Source organism: Rana temporaria, chromosome 1 (genome assembly GCF_905171775.1).
Source record: "Rana temporaria chromosome 1, aRanTem1.1, whole genome shotgun sequence".
Taxonomy (NCBI): Eukaryota; Metazoa; Chordata; class Amphibia; order Anura; family Ranidae; genus Rana; species Rana temporaria.
Window position 1 is genome coordinate 35,042,992 of NC_053489.1, and position 20,739 is coordinate 35,063,730.

Consider the following 20,739-nt stretch of genomic DNA (forward strand, 5'->3'; position numbering starts at 1 on the left):
GCAATGGCCTGCATTCATAGGAGCCCAGAGAGATGGAGAGCAGATCCAGCATCTACAAAGGGACAAAACAAGGTCCTTGATTATTGAATTCTGCAGTTCAGCTTCATGGCATATATGGAGAGTTCTCCAATTTCACTTATTTTCTAAAATAAAAATGTATACAACAATCCCTTGACATCGCCCTTTACATAAGACAAGCTGCTTATTTGACAGGCAATAATGAGTTTATTTTTTTTTTATTTTTTTTAACCATGAAGCCCTCTAGTGGTGATCTGTAAGAATACATTCCAGGTTGAGCCGGACACATTCTATTGACTCTTATGTCCATGTGCTTTTCAAGTCAATAGCCCCAAGGGCGTTGGTTGGTAATCCCTGAGAAGAACGATGCCCAGTTTTTCTGCACCCAGTGCTCAGTTGGCACTATGAATGCTGCAATGTTTCACGCTGCTTGTAAAAACTGGACCTTGCATGATTGCCCCCGACTTGTGTTTTATTGAAATTCCAGGGAGCCGTCTTGATTGCAGTAGCCGATAGTTAATCAGCCTCTTTATAAATAGCTTTCTAAACAAAACACCTAAAAAATATAATAACTGCAGTATATCTTCATTCCTGAGAGGGAGGAGGGTACAGGTGAACGACTTTCCAAATCCATCACCTGGGGGACAAAAAAAAGAAAATAAGTTTCATTATATTTGTATTTATTTGTTATAAGGGCCTGAGTTATTAACATTTAAAGGGGAGTTCCAGCCTTTTTTAATGCTTATTAAAAGTCAGCAGCTATAAAAAGTGTAGCTGCTGGCTTTTAATAAACAGACACTTACCTGCTCCACGGCTTCAGCGACGCGCCGGCCGGGGCTCCGCTCCTCGCCCCCCCTCGCCAGCTGGCGTCTTCATTCCTAGTGTGGGCACACGGCAGTGACATCTTTCGGCTTCACGGCCGGGCACCCACTGCGCATGCGCGAGCGGCGCCGTCCGATTGGACAGGCGTTCGCCTACAGGGAGGGGCTGCAATAAGGCGATTAAGCTAATCGCCTTACCAGCCCCTCGGCGGAAGGAGGAAGTGGGACAGGAAGTCCCCTTCTCCTGAAGCCCCCACCCCCCCCCCCCAAAAAAATGACATGCCAAATGTGGCATGTAAGGGGGCGAGGAGTGGGTTAAGCGGAAGTTCCATTTTTAGGTGGAACTCCGCTTTAAGTGCTTTTGCTCTTTTTCTTCCCTCTTCCTTGAACCCATATATGGAAGCACTGCCATCAGTGGCGGCTGGTGCTCCATTGGTCGGGGGGCGGCAGACAGACCTGAACACAGACATCTCCCCCTCCGTCACTCCAGCCTGCCACCCCACACTAACCCTCCCCCCCCCCCGATCGTTGCTCGACCCCACCATTGCACACCATACACACCCCCACCCCCAGTCGCTGGCTCACTCACTCTGGGATACCGGGCCCCCCCACTTTTTTTTTTCTTAAGTGTATTTTGTGCGTGTAACCGAGAGAGGAGCCGGACTGCAGGAGTTGAGAGTAGGCAGGCCTCCCCCAGAGGCAATCTGCCACCTTTCTCCATGCCCCGGGTGGCAATGGTGGGTGTGTGAGGGGGTCCTCCCACACAGCCCGCCCTACCTGCTCCGCTTTGAAGCCCAACGGGGCAGAGGGACTCCCCGGGCCCCCCCCACTTACCCCATGCAGGTGGCGGCTGCGACTTCCCCCCGTGTCCCAGGCCGGAGAAACAGGAAGACATTAGCGAATATGAATTCACTAATGTCACACAACAGGGTGGGCTCAGGGCGCAGTGCTCTGCCCGGCCCAACAATGGAGCCCCATTTCTCCCACTGACACAACTAATAGAGCACTTTTCCTCCCTATGATACCAGCAATGGGGCACTATCCCTCCCCCTAATAACAGATGTTTACTAACAGTGGGGTAGATTCAGTAAGATATGCGCATTTTTTACGTAGGCGCAGGGCCCCGTTTTTGCCCTGCGCCCTCGCAAATTTTCTGCGCTACCCTCGATTCACGGAGCAGTAGCTCCGTAAATTGCGAGGGCGCTCCGGCAAAATGCCCAGCGTAAGCGTGCGCAATTTAAATGATCCCATAGGGGGCGGGAATCATTTAAATTAGGCGCGTTCCCGCGCCGAGCGTAGTGCGCATGCTCCGTCGGGAAACTTTCCCGACGTGCATTGCGGTAAATGACGTCGCAAGGACGTCATTTGCTTCAAAGTGAACGTGAATGGCGTCCAGCACCATTCACGATTCACTTGCGCAAACGACGTACATTTCAAATTTCGCGACGCGGGAACGACGGGTATACTTTAGCATTGGCTGCCCCTGCTATAGAAGGGGCAGCCTTACGCAAAAAACCGCTGTACGCAAACGACGTAAACTGCGTACGCAGGGCTCGCGTAACGTTGTGAATCGGCGTTAGTATGCAATTTGCATACTATACGCTGACCACTACGGGAACGCCCCCTAGCGGCCATCGCAAGAATGCAGCCTAAGATATGCGGGCATAAGAGCCTTATGCCACGCATATCTTAGGCTGCAGTCGGCGTAACGAGCTTTCTGAATACAGAACACTCGTTACGCCCGGGCAAGTAAGCAATTGCGCTGCGTAACTGTGGTTACGCAGGCGCAATTGCTCTCTGAATCCGGGCCAATGATGCCAGGAAAATTTCCACTCCCGCTGGCCAAAGTCCGGCCCTCCAAGAGTCTGAAGGACAATAAACCGGCCCTTTGTTTAGAATGTTTGGAGACCCCTGGTGTAGGGAATCGCCGGCTGATATCTGAATGATGCCAGTAGCTGCACCCATAATTCAGATATCCCCCACAAAGCCCAGGACGTCATACGACGGCCTCTGGGCGCCAAGTGGTTAATAAATGAATCAATTCAACAAAACCTGACCCAATCTGTCAGCATTTCAAATCCTTTTTTTTTTTCTGATCAGGTCTTAAAGCAGAGGACCCCCTGAATTTTTTTCTAAAAAGCCAGCAGCTTCAAATACTGCAGCTGCTGACTTTTAAAAAATGAACACTTACCTGTCCAGCGTGCCGGCAAAGTCGCCAGACGAGGCATGCTGCCGCCGCCATCCTTGGTGAGGGAATCAGGAAGTGAAGCCTTGCAGCTCACTGCCCGGTTCCCTACTGCACATGCGAGAGTAGCGCGGCGCTGTCACTGGTCCCCGCTCTCTCCTGGGAACAGTGGGCTGGATTCAAGAAGCAATTGCGCCTGTGTAACCATAGTTACACAGCGCAATTGCTTACTTGCCACGGCGTAACGAATGCTCCTGATTCAGGAACCTCGTTACGCCGACTGCAGCCTAAGATATGCGCGGCATAAGGCTCTTATGCCCGCATATCTTAGGCTGCATTCTTACGATGGCCGCTAGGTGGCGTTCCCATTGTGCTCAGCGTATAGTATGCAAATTGCATACTAACACCGATTCACAACGTTACGCGAGCCCTGCGTACGCAGTTTACGTTGTTTCCGTACGGCGTTTTTCGCGTAAGGCTGCCCCTGCTATTAGCAGGGGCAGCCAATGTTACGTATACCCGCCGTTCCCGCGTCGCGAAATTTCAAATTTACGTAGTTTGCCTAAGTGATTCGTGAATGGCGCTGGACGCCATTCACGTTCACTTTGAAGCAAATGACGTCCTTGCAACGTCATTTGCCGCAATGCACGTCGGGAAAGTTTCCCGACGGAGCATGCGCTGTACGCTCGGCGCGGGAGCGCGCCTAATTTAAATTATTCCCGCCCCCGGCGGGATTATTTACATTGCGCGCGCTTACGCCGGGCAATTTTGCCGGCGCGCCCTCGCAATTTACGGAGCTACTGCTCCGTGAATCAAGGGCAGCGCAGTAAATTTGCGGGGGCGCAGGGCAAAAACGTTGCCCTGCGTTTCCGTAAAAAAAGCGCAATTGTACCTGAATCTAGCCCAGTGTGTTTCCCAGAAGACAGCGGGGGAGGGGGGGGAAGATGCGAAGGGGTGTGACTCCCGCGGGAGTCGATACCCAGAAAAGTGGTGCAAATACCTGTCTTACAGGTATCTTCACCACCCTCCACCCTGAATGGTGCCAAATGCGACACCGGAGGGGGGGGGAGGGTTCCGAAAAGCGGAAGTTCCATTTTTGGGTGGAACTCCGCTTTAATAAACATTCTAGTTATGTTACATCTGTACAATATTTACACTCAGCTTACTTACGTTCTTGGCTATTGCTACAATCTATAATCATCCAGTGATGCGTAGGCTGGATCGTCTGAAAAAAGAAGATTGATGTCACATAAAGTCATGCAGGAATGTTTATTTGTACAGCGTTCAGGCCTCATGCACACCACGGGGTGTTTGCTTGTCTCCTCTGAACACCACAACTCCTGCCAGAAGAAAGGCTGCTTAACCACTTCCCGTCCGGTCAATAGTCAATTGACGTCCGGGAAGTGGTTGTGCAATCCTGACTGGATGTCTATTGACGTCCTGCAGGATTACATGCTGACGCGCGCCTGTGGGGGCGCGCAGCGCGGCGATCGGTGATGCGGGGTGTCGGTCTGACACCCTGCATCTCCGATCTCGGTAAAGATCCTCCGGCGGAGCCTCTTTACCACGTGATCAGCCATGTCCAATCACGGCTGATCTCGATGTAAACAGGAAGAGCCGTTGATCGGCTCTTCCTCACTCGCATCTGACAGACACGAGTAGAGGAGAGCCGATCGGCGGCTCTCCTGACGGGTAGGGTTGCCACCTCATCCCTTTAAAACAGAACACATATGAATTACACAGGTTCTGTGGCTGATTAAGGTGGAAATTGAACTCAAGTGGAGCCTTATCTAAATTAAATTAGCCTCAGAACCTGTGTAATTCATATGTGTTCTGTTTTAAAGGGATGAGGTGGCAACCCTACTGACAGGGGGGGTTCGCGCTGATTGTTTATCAGCGCAGCCCCCCCACGGATGCCAACAGCGGACCACCAGGGAGTGCCCCCCCGGTGCTCAATAAAGCAAAAATAGCCACAAAAAAAACACAATATTTTTTTTAACACAATCAATGCCAATCAGTGCCCACAAATGGGCACTGACTGGCAACATGGGCACTGACTCAAATGATGCCCAGCAATGCCATCAGTGCCACCCAGTGTCCATCAGTGACACCTCTTAGTGCCCATCTATGCCCAGTGCCCACCTATCAGTTCCCATCTGTGCCACCCATAAGTACCCATCAGTGTCACCCATAAGTGCCACCCATGAGTGCCCATCAGTGTCGCCTATGAGTGCCCAGTGCCGCCTATGAATGCCCATCAGTAGAGAAAAGGGAAACTGCCGCTCCAGATGAGTGCACTCAGCAATCAGTGTCCTCTCAGAGCGAAGACTGGAGAAAAAGACTGGACAGCCGAACTTCCACGAAATTCTTAAAATGTTGCTTTTAATAGTAAAATATGGAAACAGCACTACAAGTCACAGCAGACAGTGGGGTGGATAGCTGACACGTTTCGCACTGGGGTATCAGCGCTTACTAATCTCTGATACCCCAGTGTGAAACGCGTCAGTTATCCACCCCACTGTCTGCTGTGACTTGTAGTGCTGTTTCCATTTTTTACTATTAAAAGCAACATTTTAAGAATTTCGTGGAAGTGCGGCTGTCCAGTCTTTTTCTCCTATGAATGCCCATCAGTGCAGCATACCAGCGCCGCCTATCAGTGCCCATCAGTGCCACCTCATCGGTGCCCATCAGTGCCGCCATATCAGTGCCCATAATTGAAGAAGAAAACTTACTTGTTTACAAAAAAAATTAACAGGAAAAATAAATAAAAATGTTTTTTAAAAATTTCGGTCTTTTTTTAGTTGTTGCGCAAAAAATAAAAATCGCAGAGGTGATCAAATACCACCAAAAGAAAGCTCTATTTGTGGGAACAAAATGATAAAAAATTTATTTGGGTACAGTGTAGCATGACCGCGCAATTGCCATTCAAATTGCGACAGCGCTAAAAGCTGAAAATTGGCTTGGGCAGGAAGGTGCGTAAGTGCCTGGTATGGAAGTGGTTAAAAAAATAAATAAAAATATCTATGGTCCAGTTCATGACAAAATGCAGTGCAGGGAACCTGCGTTCCGTGCATATTTCCTGCACTGCAGTTGCGATCTGTAGCAGGTATCAATGTTAACTTAACCGCTTGCCAACCATGTGCTATAGCCCGAAAGACGGCTATAGCACGGTCCTCCTGTTCTGGGAGGCCATGGACGTCCTCCCAGAACCCGGGCACGCATCGGGCGCACTCTGTGTCCACTGTGTCCTTTTCCACAAAGCTGATCACAGATCGGGGTAAAGGGCCAATCACAGCTGCCCTACAATGGGTTGGCGTTGATGAGCAGTTTTGGCAAAACACACACCCGCCGCAAATAATCGGCCGGTCTGTATGCGGTCGTAGCACAGAGTGTTGAGGCAGCAAACTATTCACACACACCCGTATGAATGTAGCCTTGTGCCGCGTACACGCGACCATTTTTCATGACGAGAAAAATGCCATTTTTTTTTATTGGTCGTGAAAAACGATCGTGTGTGGGCTCCAGAGCGTTTAAGAACCTGCCCTATTTTTTCTCGTCGTGAAAAACGGTCGTGTGTAGGCTTTAACGAGGGCTCAGAAGTAAGTTATGAGCAGGGCCGAGATCCTAGGCAGGGTACACGGGGTGCTCCGCACCCAGGCGCTGCAGAGGTGGGGGCGCCGAAGCTCCAAAGTGCTCCCCTCCCTCCTCCTTGTCTGTGTCCAGAGGCAGAGCGCATGTAGCGGGTGCTGCAGTTCCCCATCCCGCATGCTCTCTCCGCTGGCAACTGACAAGAGCGTATACCTCCCTCTGTCCCCGGAATCCGGGCTGGGTACCACAGCGGAGCCCATTACCGGAACACGTTTAGGCACTAGGCTCCACTAATTAATTCTGTCCGGTGTGCATGGAGCAGTCTCCTGTCTGCCCCGCCATCTCTGCGTGCGTCGGCTTTTCTCCCATAGGCGATGTGATGAGAGGCTTCTGGGTTGGCCGGAGCTGCTGCCAATCATCCGTGCACTCCCAGAAATGCTCTCCGAGTGCCACCCTCCAAGTAACCAAACATGCCACGTATGCCCCCACCCCCTGTAATGTGCTTCTGCTCCCAGCGCGCCCAAGCTACAGGGATCTATTGGACAAGTACTGATCTTTGGGGACACCTGCTGTGGGGGGCTCTGATGGGGGACACCTGCTGTGGGGGGCTCTGATGGGGGACACCTGCTGTGGGGGGCTCTGATGGGGGACACCTGCTGTGGGGGGCTCTGATGGGGACACCTGCTGTGGGGGGGCTCTGATGGGGGACACCTGCTGTGGGGGGCTCTGATGGGGGACACCTGCTGTGGGGGGCTCTGATGGGGGACACCTGCTGTGGGGGGCTCTGATGGGGAACACATGCTGTGGAGGGCTCTGATGGGGAACACCTGCTGGGAGACTCTGATGGGGGACACCTGCTGTGGGGGGCTCTGATGGGGGACACCTGCTGTGGGGGGGCTCTGATAGGGGACACTAATGAAGACTTCTTAGTGGAGCATCTCTGTGTTTGAGTCGTAGCCATAGAAATATTTGTAAAGGGGAGGAGTTTGTAAGATGACCACGCCCATGTGGGGGCGCCAGAAATATTTCTGCACCCAGGCGTCTGTGACCCTAGGATCAGCCCTGGTTATGAGACAGGGAAATTAGCATAAGCAGCCCATAGGGTGGCGCCATTCGAATGGAACTTCTCCTTTATAGTGCCGTTGTACGTCACCGCGCTTTGCGCAAGCATTTTTTTTTCACGATCGTGTGTAGGCAAGGCAGACTTGAGATGAATCACGTCGAGAAAAACTTATTTTTTTTCCCATGACATGAAAAATGGTCGTGTGTACGCGGCATAAAAGATTGTTTGCACCATAACGCACATTGGAACACATGAATCGCATTATAGCGTGTATTACTACAACACTCTATACATATCCATTACAATGCAAAGTTATTTGCAACACATAAACATCGCCCTATGCACAACCTATTGAGATGCATTGACAGCTCATTCATATTGAGTGGGATCCACCTGTCCGTTTTTCAGACAGATCTGAGTGGGCCACCCATTGACTTCTATGGGCAGGCGGACATCAGAGGAGATGTGTCCGCTGACACCCGCCTGCCATCCAATCCGATGAAATCCACTCAAAACAGACGGATGGCGATATGTTTGCCACCCCTCCAGCGGATTGGATTGGACATCCGTTTTCATCCGATATTCCCATAGAGATCAGCGGGGCTCTGACAGGTCCGTCCCTGCACAGTGAGCAGAGATGGACCTGTCATCCGCCGGCTCAGCGGGGATCAAAGGAGCAATCTCCTGCTGAGCAAGCGGAGTCCGCTGAGTGGATCTATCCCATGTCAAAGGGGGCCTTACATAATGTGACCGCATTTCCAAACTACCATTCAGGGACACCCCCTCCCTTCCCAAAAATCAGCTTGTGCTGTAACGAATCACAGCACAGTGATTGGACACAAGAGGCAGGATTTATGATTTTTCCAATCACAAGCAGGGGGCGGGGATTGTGCTCCTTCATGCCTTCCCGGCCAGGGCAAGTACTGTCAGTGAGTAAAGCGGTGACGTGGCGCCCTTTTTTGGGGGCATCAAATTGGCCCGGGTGGGGGGGGGGGGGGGGGTTGGCTGTGTCAGTTTCATTCTGGGACACTGTATTGTCCTGGCATGAAGGTGCCCGGGACAGACCTGCAAAATGCGGGACTGTCCCTGGCAATCCGGGACACGCGGTCACCCTAGCCTTACAACGTAGTGTATAATGGGGGGAAAGGACCTATAGATGTTAGTTGTTCCAAAACCTAAATACAAAAAGATAAATAGCAATTTTTTTGATTACCGTATTTATTGCGGTATAACGCGCTCCCGCGTATACCGCGCACCCCTAAAGTAGCCCCGAATCCTGTGGAAAAAACGTTTTTTTTTGTACTTACAGTTTTGGTGTCTTGCGCGGCGTCCATCGGCGGCCTCGTTGGGTCCGGCGTCCGTCTGCGGCTTCGGGTGTCCTCTTCGTCGGGTCCGGCGTCCTTCTGCGGCGTCCTCGCGTCCTCCCTGCTTGTTTCCCGCGCCGAGTTTGAATACTGCGCCGACATATACCAGAGCGCAGTACACTCGTGTATTGTCGGCAATGCTCGGCAACTCTCGCGCTGACGTCCTGTACGTCCAGGACGTGAGCGCGGTAGGAGCCGAGACTGCCCGACTATACCCGAGTGTACTGCGCTCGGTATATGTCGGCGCAGTATTCAAAACTCGGCGCGGGAAAGTGGGTATCGGCGTATACCGCGCACCCACGATTTTGCCCTGATTTTCAGGGCAAAAAAGTGCGCGGTATACGCCAATAAATACGGTAATAATAAAGAACAACAACATAAAATAGATTTCCCATTGCTATAGATAACACAAATATGTACGTTTGTCCTCTTACCTGGAATGCTGATAGGAGTTTGTGGTGGAGGTCTCCTAGAAAAAAAGATGGGGTAGTAAAAAAAAAACAATGGAGCAATGGATTACAACACACACAGTGCCTTGAAAAAGTATTCACACCCCTTAAAATTTCCCACATTTTGTCATGTTACAACCAAAAAACGTAAATGTGTTTTATTGGGATTTTATGTGATAGATAAGTGTCACATAATTGTGAAGTGGAAAGAAAATGATAAATGTTTTTCTTTTCTTTTTTTACAAATAAATATGTGAAAAGTGTGGGGAGTACATTTGTATTCAGCCCCCCGGAGTCAATACTTTGTAGAACCTCCTTTCACTACAATTACAGCTGCAGGTCTTTTTGGGGATGTCTCTACCAGCTTTGCACATCTAGAGAGGGACATTGTTGCTAATTTTTCTTTGTAAAATATCTCAAGTTCTGTCAGATTGGATGGAGGGCGTCTGTGAACAGCAATTTTCAGGTCTTGCCACAGATTCTCAATGTGATTTGGGTCTGGACTGTGACTGGGCCATTCTAACACATGAATATGATTTGATCTAAACCATTCCATTGTAGCTCTGGCTGTATGTTTAGGGTCGTTGTCCTGCTGGAAGGTGAACCTCCGCCTCAGTCTTAAGTCTTTTGCAGACTAATAAGTTTTCTTCTAAGCTTGCCCTGTATTTGGCTCCATCCATCTTCGCATCAACTCTGACCAGCTTCCCTGTCCCTGATGAAGAAAAGCATCCCCACAACATGACGCTACCACCACCATGTTTCACAGTGGGGATGGTGTGCTCAGTGTGATGTGTAGTGTTAGTTTTCCGCCACACATAGCATTTTGCTTTTAGGCCAAAAAGTAAAATTTCTGTTCTCATCTGACCAGAGCACCTTCTTCCACATGTTTTCTGTGTTCCCCACATGGCTTCTCGCAAACTGCAAACAGGACTTCTTAGGCCTGGTACACACGATAGGATTTATCCGCGGATACGGTCCGCCGGACCGTATCCGCGGATAAATCCTCTGCGGATTTTAATCCGATGGAGTGTACACACCATCGGATTGAAATCCGGGCCGAATTCCCATCGCAGTGACGTGTCGCGCCGTCGCCGCGATGATGAGGCATGGCGACGTGCGCGACGCTGTCATATAAGGAATTCCACGCATGCGTCGAATCATTACGACGCATGCGAGGGATGGGTTCGGACGGATCGATCCGGTGAGTCTGTACAGACCACCGGATCGATCCGCTGGAGCCGATTCCAGCAGATAGATTTGTTAGCATGTCTACAAATTTTTATCTGCTGGAAATCGGAAATATCCGCAGATAAATATCCGCTGGAACGTACACACCAGGGGATCTATCCGCTGAAACCGATCCGCTGAGATTTTTCAGCGGATGGATCCTCTCGTGTGTATGGGGCCTTATGGCTTTCTTTCAACAATGTCTTCTTCTTGTCACTCTTCCATAAAGGGCAGATTTGTGGAGATCATGACCAATGCCTTGTACACACGATCGGAATTTCCGATGAAAAAAGTCAGACGGAATATTTTCATCAGATATTCCGACCGTGTGTTGGCCCCATTGGACTTTTTTCTGTCGGAGTTTAGAAATAGAACATGTTTTATTTTTTTTCGATGGAAAAAAATCCTTTCGGAAATTCCGATTGTCTGTGTGGAACTCCGACGGAGAAAAAAAAACACGCATGCTCAGAATCAAGTCGACGCATGCTCGGAAGCATTGAACTTCACTTTTCCCGGCTCGTCGTAGTGTTTTACGTCACCGCGTTTTGGACGGTCGGAATTTGGTCTGATAGTGTGTATGCAAGACAGGTTGAACAGGATTCCGACGGAAAATTCCATCGGATTTTATTCCATCGGAAATTCCGATCGTGTGTACAGGGCATAATAGTTGTCCTGTGGACAGATTCTCCCACCTGAGCTGTGGATCTCTGCAGCTCCTCCAGAGTTACCAGAGTTGTCAGTTTAGGTGGACGGCCATGTCTTGGTGGGTTTGCAGTTGTGTCATACTCTTTCCATTTTCAGATGATGGATTGAACAGAGATGTTCAAAGCTTGGCATATTTTTTTATAGCCTAACCCTGCTTTATACTTCTCCACAACTTTATCTTTGACCTGTCTGATGTGTTCCTTGGCCTTCATGGTGCTGTTTTGTTTACTAAGGTTCTCTAACAAACCTCTGAGGGCTTCACAGAACAGTTATACTTATACTGAGATTAAATTACACACCGGTGGGCTCTTTTTAATAATTAGGTGACTTCCGAAGGCAATTGGTTTCTCTGGATTTTAATTAGGGGTGTCAGAGTAAATGGGGCTGAATACAAATTCAATTTATTTGTAAAAAAAATTTGAAAACCATTTATCATTTTCCTTTCACTTCACAATTATGTGCTCCTTTGTGTTGGTCTATCACATAAAATCCCAATAAAATACATTTAAGTTTTTGGTTGTAACATGACAAAATGTGGGGTATGAATACTTTTTTAAGGCACTGTAACAAGAAAAAAATGACTGCAATGCACACACATTTCCACGTTTCTTTAGAGATATTTACATGTATTTTATATTACCCATAAAAACCTGAGTATAAGCCGACCCCAATATAAGCCGAGGCACCTAATTTTACCACAAAAAAATGGAAAAACGTATTGACTCGAGTATAAGCCTTGTCCATCTTCATGCCTCACTGTGTCCAAGTGCATGCCTCGCTGTGCCCATGCCTCGCTGTGCCCATGCCTCACTGCAGGGTTTGATAAATTTGCTTGGAATCCAGGAGCCAGCTAAAAAAGTTAGGAGCCAGAAAACGCACCCCGTCCCCACGAGCTTGCGCACAGAAGCGAACACATACGTGAGCAGCGCCCGCATATGTAAACGGTGTTCAAACCACACATGTGAGGTATCGCCGCGATTGGTAGAGCGAGAGCAATAATTCTAGCCCTAGACCTCCTCTGTAACTCAAAACATGCAACCTGTAGATTTTTTTAAAGGGTAAACGTTTTTCGGCATTCCACGAACGGACGCAATTTTGAAGCGTGACATGTTGGGTATGAATTTACTCGGCATAACATTATCTTTCATAATATTTAAAAAAATGGGGATAACTTTACTGTTGTCTTATTCTTTAATTAAAAAAAGTGTAATTTTTTTTTTTAAAAAAAGCGCTTGTAAGACCGCTGCGCAAATACGGCGTGACAGAAAGTATTGCAACGATCGCCATTTTATTCTCTAGGGTGTTAGGATAAAAAATATATATAATGTTTGGGGTTCTAATTAGAGGGAAGAAGATGGCAGTGAAAATAGTGAAAAATTACATTAGAATTGCTGTTTAACTTGTAATGCTTAACTTGTAATACCAACGGCCACCACCAGATGGCGCCAGCTCACACAAGGAAGAGCTGGGGACTTCACAAAAAAAAAAAAACTTTTTTTTTTTTTTGCCCACCTTCCAAGCCAAGTCGCCAGGATGCTATTTATAGTCGCCATGGCGACCTGGCGACCGGGATTTGTCGAGCCCTGCCTCACTGTGTCCATGACTAGACTGACGTTTAACATGGAAGTCTATGGAAGGGGTGCCGGTTTTGAAAAATTGGTGCTCCCCCAGCCGTAGGTCCCCCAGACATCAAACTTTGCACACTTGTACAGGAGAAATGGGACTATATGTGTGAGAAGTTCCAGGTCCAGGGGACCTACGACTGGCTGGTACTGGGTCCCCAAATTCACCGGAGAAATTAACATGATGGGAGTCTATAGAAGGGGTGCCCGGCTTTAAAAAAAATCGATGCTCCTCGGCCATAGGTCCTCCGGACAACAAACTTTTCACACTTGTAGAGGAAGAGTGGGGATATATGTGTGCCAAGTTTGGGGTACAGGGGACCTACAGCCGGCCAGAACCGGGTCCCCAAATCAGATGAGATAAGGCACAAAAAGGTGACTGGAGTATAAGCAGAGGGGGGCAAAACAAGTGCTGAAAAACTCGGCTTATACTCGAGTATATACGGTAATCCGCTGTTTGTCATTAATTGGGTTAAAACCCTCTTGCTGCCAGACCTGACAGCAGGGAAGGGGGGTTAACACACATTTCCAGTGTGGCTGTACACTCCTGCCTGTCAGATGGAAGCATTTGGTGTTCTACACTGCCACCCAATTGCTTCCACATACCCCTGATAACGGCACCCGCCCCCCGCTATGTATCCAGGGCTCCGCTTGCCCAGCTGCAGGTCCAGGGCCGACACTGCGGGTGCCGGAAGAGGGGAGGGAGAAAAGCAAACACACGTCCACTCTCCTCCCCTTTTTGTTGTCTTTGACTTCACTTTCAGGTCAGCCTCTCATTGTCCCCGCACAGCAAGGTCTGTCGAGAAGTGCCCGGCTATCGAATAGTGCCCGAGTGGAACTGCGCATGCGTCGCACGGAGCTGCAGAACAGCCGAGTTTACGATCAGCTGTTGCCTCGCGTGGCCGAGGCACGTTCGTGTAGGTGGGGGTCGGATATTTACTTGAAGGGGACGGATTTTTCAATAATGGGCAGTGCTGGGGGCTGATTTTTTATTCTGGGCCAAAGAAATCTGCTAAAGAAGCCTATTAGGTAGATTCAGAAAGAATTAGGCCGGCTTATCAGTAGATACGCCGACCTAACTCAGAATCTACGCCGACTTATGTTTAAGTGTATTCTCAAACAGAGATACGCTTAAACATATCTAAGATACGACGGCTTGCGCCATCCTATCTTAGGTTGCAATATTTTGGATGGCCGCTAGGTGTCGCTTCCATTGCGGTCGGCGTAGAATATTTAAATCAGTAGATACGCCGATTCACGAACGTACGGCCGGCCGACGCAGTACATTTACGCCGTTTACGTAAGAGATAGGCTGCCTAAAGTTAGAGCTAGGCCCTAGGTGGCGTAGCCAATGTTAAGTATGGCCGCCGTTCCCACGTCGAAATTCGAAATTTTTACGTCGTTTGCGTAAGTCGTCTGTGAATAGGGATTTACGTCGTTTACGTCCACGTCAAAATCAATAGGCCGTGCGGCGTACTGGGAAATGTAGGCGCCCGGCGCATGCGCAGTTGAATAAAAACTTCAAAAACCTAAGGTCAAGCCCCATTAACATAAAACACGCCCCCTTACACACATTTGAATTAGGCGCCCTTACGCCCGCCCGGTTTAGGCTACGCCGCCGTAACTTAGCAGGCAAGTACTTTGAGAATCAAGTACTTGCCTCGCTAACTTACGGCGGCGTAGCCTAAACACGATAAGCTACGCCGCCGCAAGTTTACACCATTCTACCTGAATCTACCTATTTATCTGCTATTCATTGTGAACGCTTGCGGGGGCGGGGCGTGTTTAGTGAATTGAAGGGCGGCTTTTTCTATATTAGATAAAGATTTGATTAGCAGATTTGTTTGGCCATCGATAATAACTCCACCCCCAACACTTCCCATCATTAAAATATCCGCCCCCTTCATGTAAATATCCGCCCCTCTCCTACATGAATGTGCCTCGGCAACGTGAGAAAACAGCTGATCGTAAACTCAGCTGTTCTGAGGGACCGTTCTGCGCATGCGCAGTTCCGGCTGGGCATGGGGGGCATTTATCGACAGCACACCGGCAAAGAATGTCATGGAGACCAGGGGAGACACCGAGGGGCTTTTAGATGTCCACCAAATGATTTGGACCAGTGCACAAAGCAAGGTCTCATTAAAAGAGAACCTGTCACATAAAATCTATCCCCAAAAATGTTTTGAGACCCCCCCTCCCCCCATATACGCACGTTCGAACGTAAACTTGTGTGTTAAGACTCCTGCGCGTGAAAACACCAATTGCGATACAAATGTGACATATCGCCGTGGACGCCGGAATGAGAGCAATAATTCTAGCACCGGACCCCCTCCGCAAACACTAAACTGATGACCTATAGGGGGCTTTTAAATTGTTGTCTATGGAAAATAAAGAAATTAGGTAATTTATTGCGTTTTGTGTGCTGTATTTTTTACTTTCCTAGACCTTTGCAGTAATATTGTGCGACATAAAAATTGGAACTACCATTGTTTTATTCTCTAAGGTGTTTGCTTTGAGAAAATATATAATGTTTTTTTTTTTTTTTATGTAATCTTCCGGCATTCAGAAGAACGTTCAGAATCAGAATTGTCTTCGGCCCCTTTCACACGGGCGGATCGTTCATAGAGACCCCAAATTTGGGGGGCGGTAGGTAACTGAAGTCCTACCCCACCACTGGTCAAAATTTGGGGGCATGTCAGACGCTACATACCGAGTAACCAGTTTAAATACAAGCTGGCACACGCTGTTTGCAGCAGACTGAGAGGATGATCTCACAGTGCCTCTCACTTCTTGTCAGAAGCACTGAGCTTAATGGACAGCTTGGAGCACCATTGGAACAAGCTGTCCAATAAAAATGCTGCAGTGGAGGCACGCCTCTCACTGCAGTGTCATAGAAGGGGCCATGGGCCAGATTCTCAGAAGAGTTACGATGGTGTAACTCAGGAAACACCGTCGTATCTCTGTTTCTGAGCCCGGGTATCTATGCGAGTGATTCCTAGAATCATTTTCGCATAGATACGGCCTAGATCCGACATGTGTAAGTCACTTACACCGTCGGATCTTAGATGTAATTCGACGCCGGCCGCTAGGTGGCGTTTACGTTCAGTTCTCATTTGACTATGCAAATAAGCCTGATACGCCGTTTCACCGAACAAATTTATTACGTCGTTTCCGTAAGTGTAAGGTTACCCCTGCTATATGAGGGGTAACCTTACGCCAGTCCGCCGTATGCCATGTTAAGTATGGCGTCGGGTCAGCATCGTCTTTTTGCGTCGGTTACGTCATCTTACTCCGCGAATACGACTTTACGTCAATGACGCTCACGTCGGCGTCATTGACGTTTTCCGTCGTGAGCTGGAGCATGCGCACTGGGCTCTTTTTCCGCCCGGCGCATGCGCCGTTCGATCAGGACTGGGGCCTGCTTAATTTGAATACAAGCCGCCCCCTTTGAATTACGCGGCCATACGCTGGCCCATTTACACTACGCCGCCGCAAATTACGGAGCAAGTGTTTGGGGAATACGGCACTTGCTCCAGTAAGTTGCGGTGGCGTGGTGTAAATGGCTTACACTACTCCAACGCCGATTCTTTGAGAATCTGGCCCACGTGTCTAACTCCCTTCCAGCCCAACCCTCCTAAAGCGGCTATTCGTTTTTTTTGGGGGTTTTTTTGTTATTAAATTATTTAAGGCTTATTAAAAGAGTACTCACTGTTCTGCTGTTTTAATTCATCCGCTGTCCGATTTAGTCTTTAACCGCTTGCCGCCCGCCGCACACAGATATACTTCTGCAGCATGGCACCGCCAGGCAAAAGGACGTACCTGTACGTCCCCTCCAAGAAGCGGTTGTTGCGGGCGCGCGCACCCGCCGCGATCTCCGTGAGCGCGCTCGCGGACGGAGAGATAGAACGGGGAGATGTCAGTGTAAACACAACATCTCCCTGTTCTGCTTCTCGGCCTTTTGGCTAAGATCAATAGCTAGATTCAGAGAGATGGCCGCAACAAAGATGCCGCGGCGTAGCTTAGCGTGTTTAGGCTACGCCGCCGTAAGTTAGCGAGGCAAGTACTTGATTCTCAAAGTACTTGCCTGCTAAGTTACGGCGGCGTAGCCTAAAGCGGGCGGGCGTAAGGGCGCCTAATTCAAATTTGTCTGAGGGGGCGTGTTTTATGATAATGAGGCTTGACCCGACGTGATTGACGTTTTTTCATAATTGCGCATGCGCCGGGCGCCTACATTTCCCAGTGTGCATTGCGGCTAAGTCCGCCGCACGGGCCTATTGATTTCGACGTGGACGTAAACGACGTAAATCCCTATTCACGGACGACTTACGCAAACGACGTAAAATTTTCGAATTTCGAAGCGGGAACGGCGGCCATACTTTAACATTACTATTCAATCTATTAGATGGAATAACTTTAGGCCTGATAATGCGTTACGCAAACGGCGTATCTGTACTGCGTCAGCCGGGCGTACGTTCGTGAATAGGCGTAACTAGTGATTTACTTATTCTACGCCGACCGCAATGGAAGCGCCACCTAGCGGCCAGCCAAAATATTGCACCCTAAGATAGGACGGCGCAAGCCGTCCTATCTTAGATAGGTTTAAGTGTATCTCTGTTTGAGAATACACTTAAACCTAGGTCTGCGCAGATTCAGAGTTAGGTCGGCGTATCTACTGATACGCCGACCTAACTCTACCTGAATCTAGCTACAAGTGTAGTATCTGTTCTTATCAGTTTCCAGTAGGTGGTGCTATGCTAACAGTCCTGAATACACGGCGAGGTGGAAAGGGATGGCGGTTGGCAGATGCTAAACCTGCTGGCATGGCGGCGGAGGCCTTCTGATTTGGACGGAGAGGCATGAGGTCGAAGCTGGAGGGCTGGGCCCCTGGCCTTCTGGCCTGGATTTGATGCAGTTCCTAACCTGCCAGTTTCTCGAGAGGGAACGTCGGCCTCACCCTACTGTTAATGGGGGGTTTCGAATTTTGGGTAGTACCTCTCGGGTATAATTAGGTAGGGAGCGAAAGAGGCGACGGGGGGAGCTTGTAGGTCTCTAAGCAGGCTCTCTCCCTGAGATTCCGGAGCTCTCGTTCCTTCCTGGTAGAGAAGGGGGCTGTGACTGTCCGGGCTGTGGGCCAGGGTCCGTTGAAAAGCCTATGTGTAATGTGCCCCTGGAGTGGCAGTCCAGGGGTGCCGTAATTGCACTTGTGTTTTACCGGCACATTTGCTTTTTGGCAATGGCGCCAAACTTCGGTACTTAAAATTCTCCATAGACGACGCTTTAAAAATGTTTACAGGTTACCTGTTTAGAGTTACAGAGGAGGTCTAGTGCTAGAATTATTGCTCTCGCTCTAACGTTTGCGGCGTATGTAACCTGTGTGTATCGGGCTCTGATACTAGCCAGGGCCTCAGCAGCCACTGAACTCGCCACACGTCCCTGGCCTAAAGAAGATGGCAAGTGTAGACAAAGAAATGCCAGATAAAACTGCAACTCGTATAGAAAGACTGTAGCTTCAAACCTGGTCACTGGCGCTGAATTCCTCTGATTGCTGTAGAAGTTTTCATAAGGGATGGGAGCTGGAAAACACAAGGTATAGAGGCCGTTATATGATGTGCAGTACAGGGGCCGCACCTTGATGGTCCAACAAGCAAAGGAGTAACATCATGTAAACCAGGGAGCCATTTCTCTATAGCGGTGATCACCAAAGGGCCCCACATAGTGTTCAATATATGTAATACTTGAGAGGACTGTCAGAAACTGTAGACCGAATGGAGGAGGGTCATGATCAGGGTTCAAGTCCTGCGGGAACGGAGTTCCTGCACTTTTTTCACAGCAGGAACTCAGTTCCCTTTGCAGGACTAGAGCAGCCGAGCCGCCACGAGCCGATCCTTCACTAAGCGGCGATGCCCAGCTCGAGTCACTGTCAGGGGCAGGCGAACCTTAGTAATCCTTTATGTTACTGGCCGCTTCCTGTATATGGATTCATCGGGTAGTGTGCGGGTATTCAGTCACTTCCTCGATGCCGCAATGTCTCCTGGGAGCTTTTGTCATTGTTCCCAGGAGACATTGCGGAGGTCTGCCGCGAGTTTTCGTGGGATTTAGAAAGAACTTGCTTCTCCGCACAGTGCAACTACTGGAGACCTGTGTAGGCTCCTTGTAGGCTTTTTTTGAGCCCCGCCCCAGAGGTGCAGTGCTTGGCATCAGACACTGAGCACTGCAACCTGGGAAGAAGGGGACTCCTGGAGGGTAAACAGAGCCACAGGGGAGGGAAAGTAAGTATAAGTGGAAGAGAGAAAGGCCTATCAAGAACACCTAACACTTTGCTCTGCCTGGTGTTCTTTAACCACTTGTCCTCTGGAAGGTTTACCCCCTCCCCCTTCATGACCAGGCCATGTTTTGCGATACAGCACTGCGTTACTTTAACCACTTAAGCCCCGGACCATTTTGCAGCTAAATGCCCAGGCCAGGTTTTGCGATTCGGCACTGTGTCGCTTTAACAGACAATTGTGCGGTCGTGCGACGTGGCTCCCAAATAAAATTGGCGTCCTTTTTCCCCCACAAATAGAGCTTTCTTTTGGTGGTATTTGATCACCTCTGCGGTTTTTATTTTTTGCGCTATAAACAAAAATAGAGCGACAATTTTGAAAAAAATGCAATATTTTTTACTTTTTGCTATAATAAATATCCCCCAAAAATATATATAACATTTTTTTTTCCTCAGTTTAGGCCGATACGTATTCTTCTACCTATTTTTGGCACAAAAAAAAAGGCAATAAGTGTTTATCGGTTGGTTTGCGCAAAATTTATAGCGTTTACAAAATAGGGGATAGTTTTACTGCATTTTTATTAATTTTTTTTTTTTACTACTATTGGCGATTTTTTTTCGTGACTGCGACATTATGGCGGACACTTCGGACAATTTTGACACATTTTTGGGACCATTGTCATTTTCACAGCAAAAAATGCATTTAAATTGCATTGTGGGAGTTAACCACAGGGGGCGCTGTAGGAGTTAGGGTTCACCTAGTGTGTGTTTACAACTGTAGGGCGGTGTGGCTGTAGGTCTGACGTCATCGATCGAGTCTCCCTATAAAAGGGATCACTCGATCGATGCGCCGCTACAGTGAAGCACGGGGAAGCCGTGTTTACATACGGCTCTCCCCGTTCTTCAGCTCCGGGGAGCGATCGCGACGTCGTCCCGGATCGCTCCTGAAGCCACGGGGACCGCCGCAAGTACCGGGGGGGGGGTCCCGATTGGACCCCCGACCCACGTCTAGGCAGGGACGTACAGGTACGTACATGTGCCTGTCCGTGCCATTCTGCCGACGTAAATGTACATGCGGCGGTCCGGAAGAGGTTAAGAACACCTGACACTTTGCTCTGCCTGGTGTTCTTTAACCACTTGTCCTCTGGAAGGTTTACCCCCCTTCCCCCCGTCATGACCAGGCCATGTTTTGCGATACGGCACTGCGTTACTTTAACTGACAATTGTGCGGTTGTGTGACGTATTTTTATTTATTCGCTTATTTTTTGACTAGTAATGGTGGTGATCAGCGACTTGTATCGGGACTGCGACATTGTGGCAGACAAATCTGACACTAAGTGACACTTTTTGGGGACCAGTGACACCAATACAGCGATAAGTGCAACAAAAAAAAAATATGCACTGTCACTTTACTAATGACACTGGCAGGGAAGGG

At 49.0% G+C, this 20,739-nt stretch overlaps 1 protein-coding gene across 2 annotated transcripts in view; it reads right to left on the reverse strand.

The window, feature by feature from the left end:
• Positions 1 to 202: 202 nt before the first annotated feature.
• The window catches only part of PSTPIP2 (proline-serine-threonine phosphatase interacting protein 2), a 172,721-nt gene continuing 152,184 nt past the window's right edge, over positions 203 to 20,739 (reverse strand). For both annotated transcript variants that reach the window (XM_040336265.1, XM_040336257.1), the window contains 4 exons: positions 18,558 to 18,615; positions 9,474 to 9,508; positions 4,195 to 4,249; positions 203 to 655 (listed from right to left, as the gene is read on the reverse strand). In XM_040336265.1, the coding sequence (XP_040192199.1) occupies positions 4,209 to 4,249; positions 9,474 to 9,508; positions 18,558 to 18,615 (134 nt within the window). In that variant the 3' untranslated portion in view covers positions 203 to 655; positions 4,195 to 4,208. The remainder of the gene's footprint in view (positions 656 to 4,194; positions 4,250 to 9,473; positions 9,509 to 18,557; positions 18,616 to 20,739) is intronic.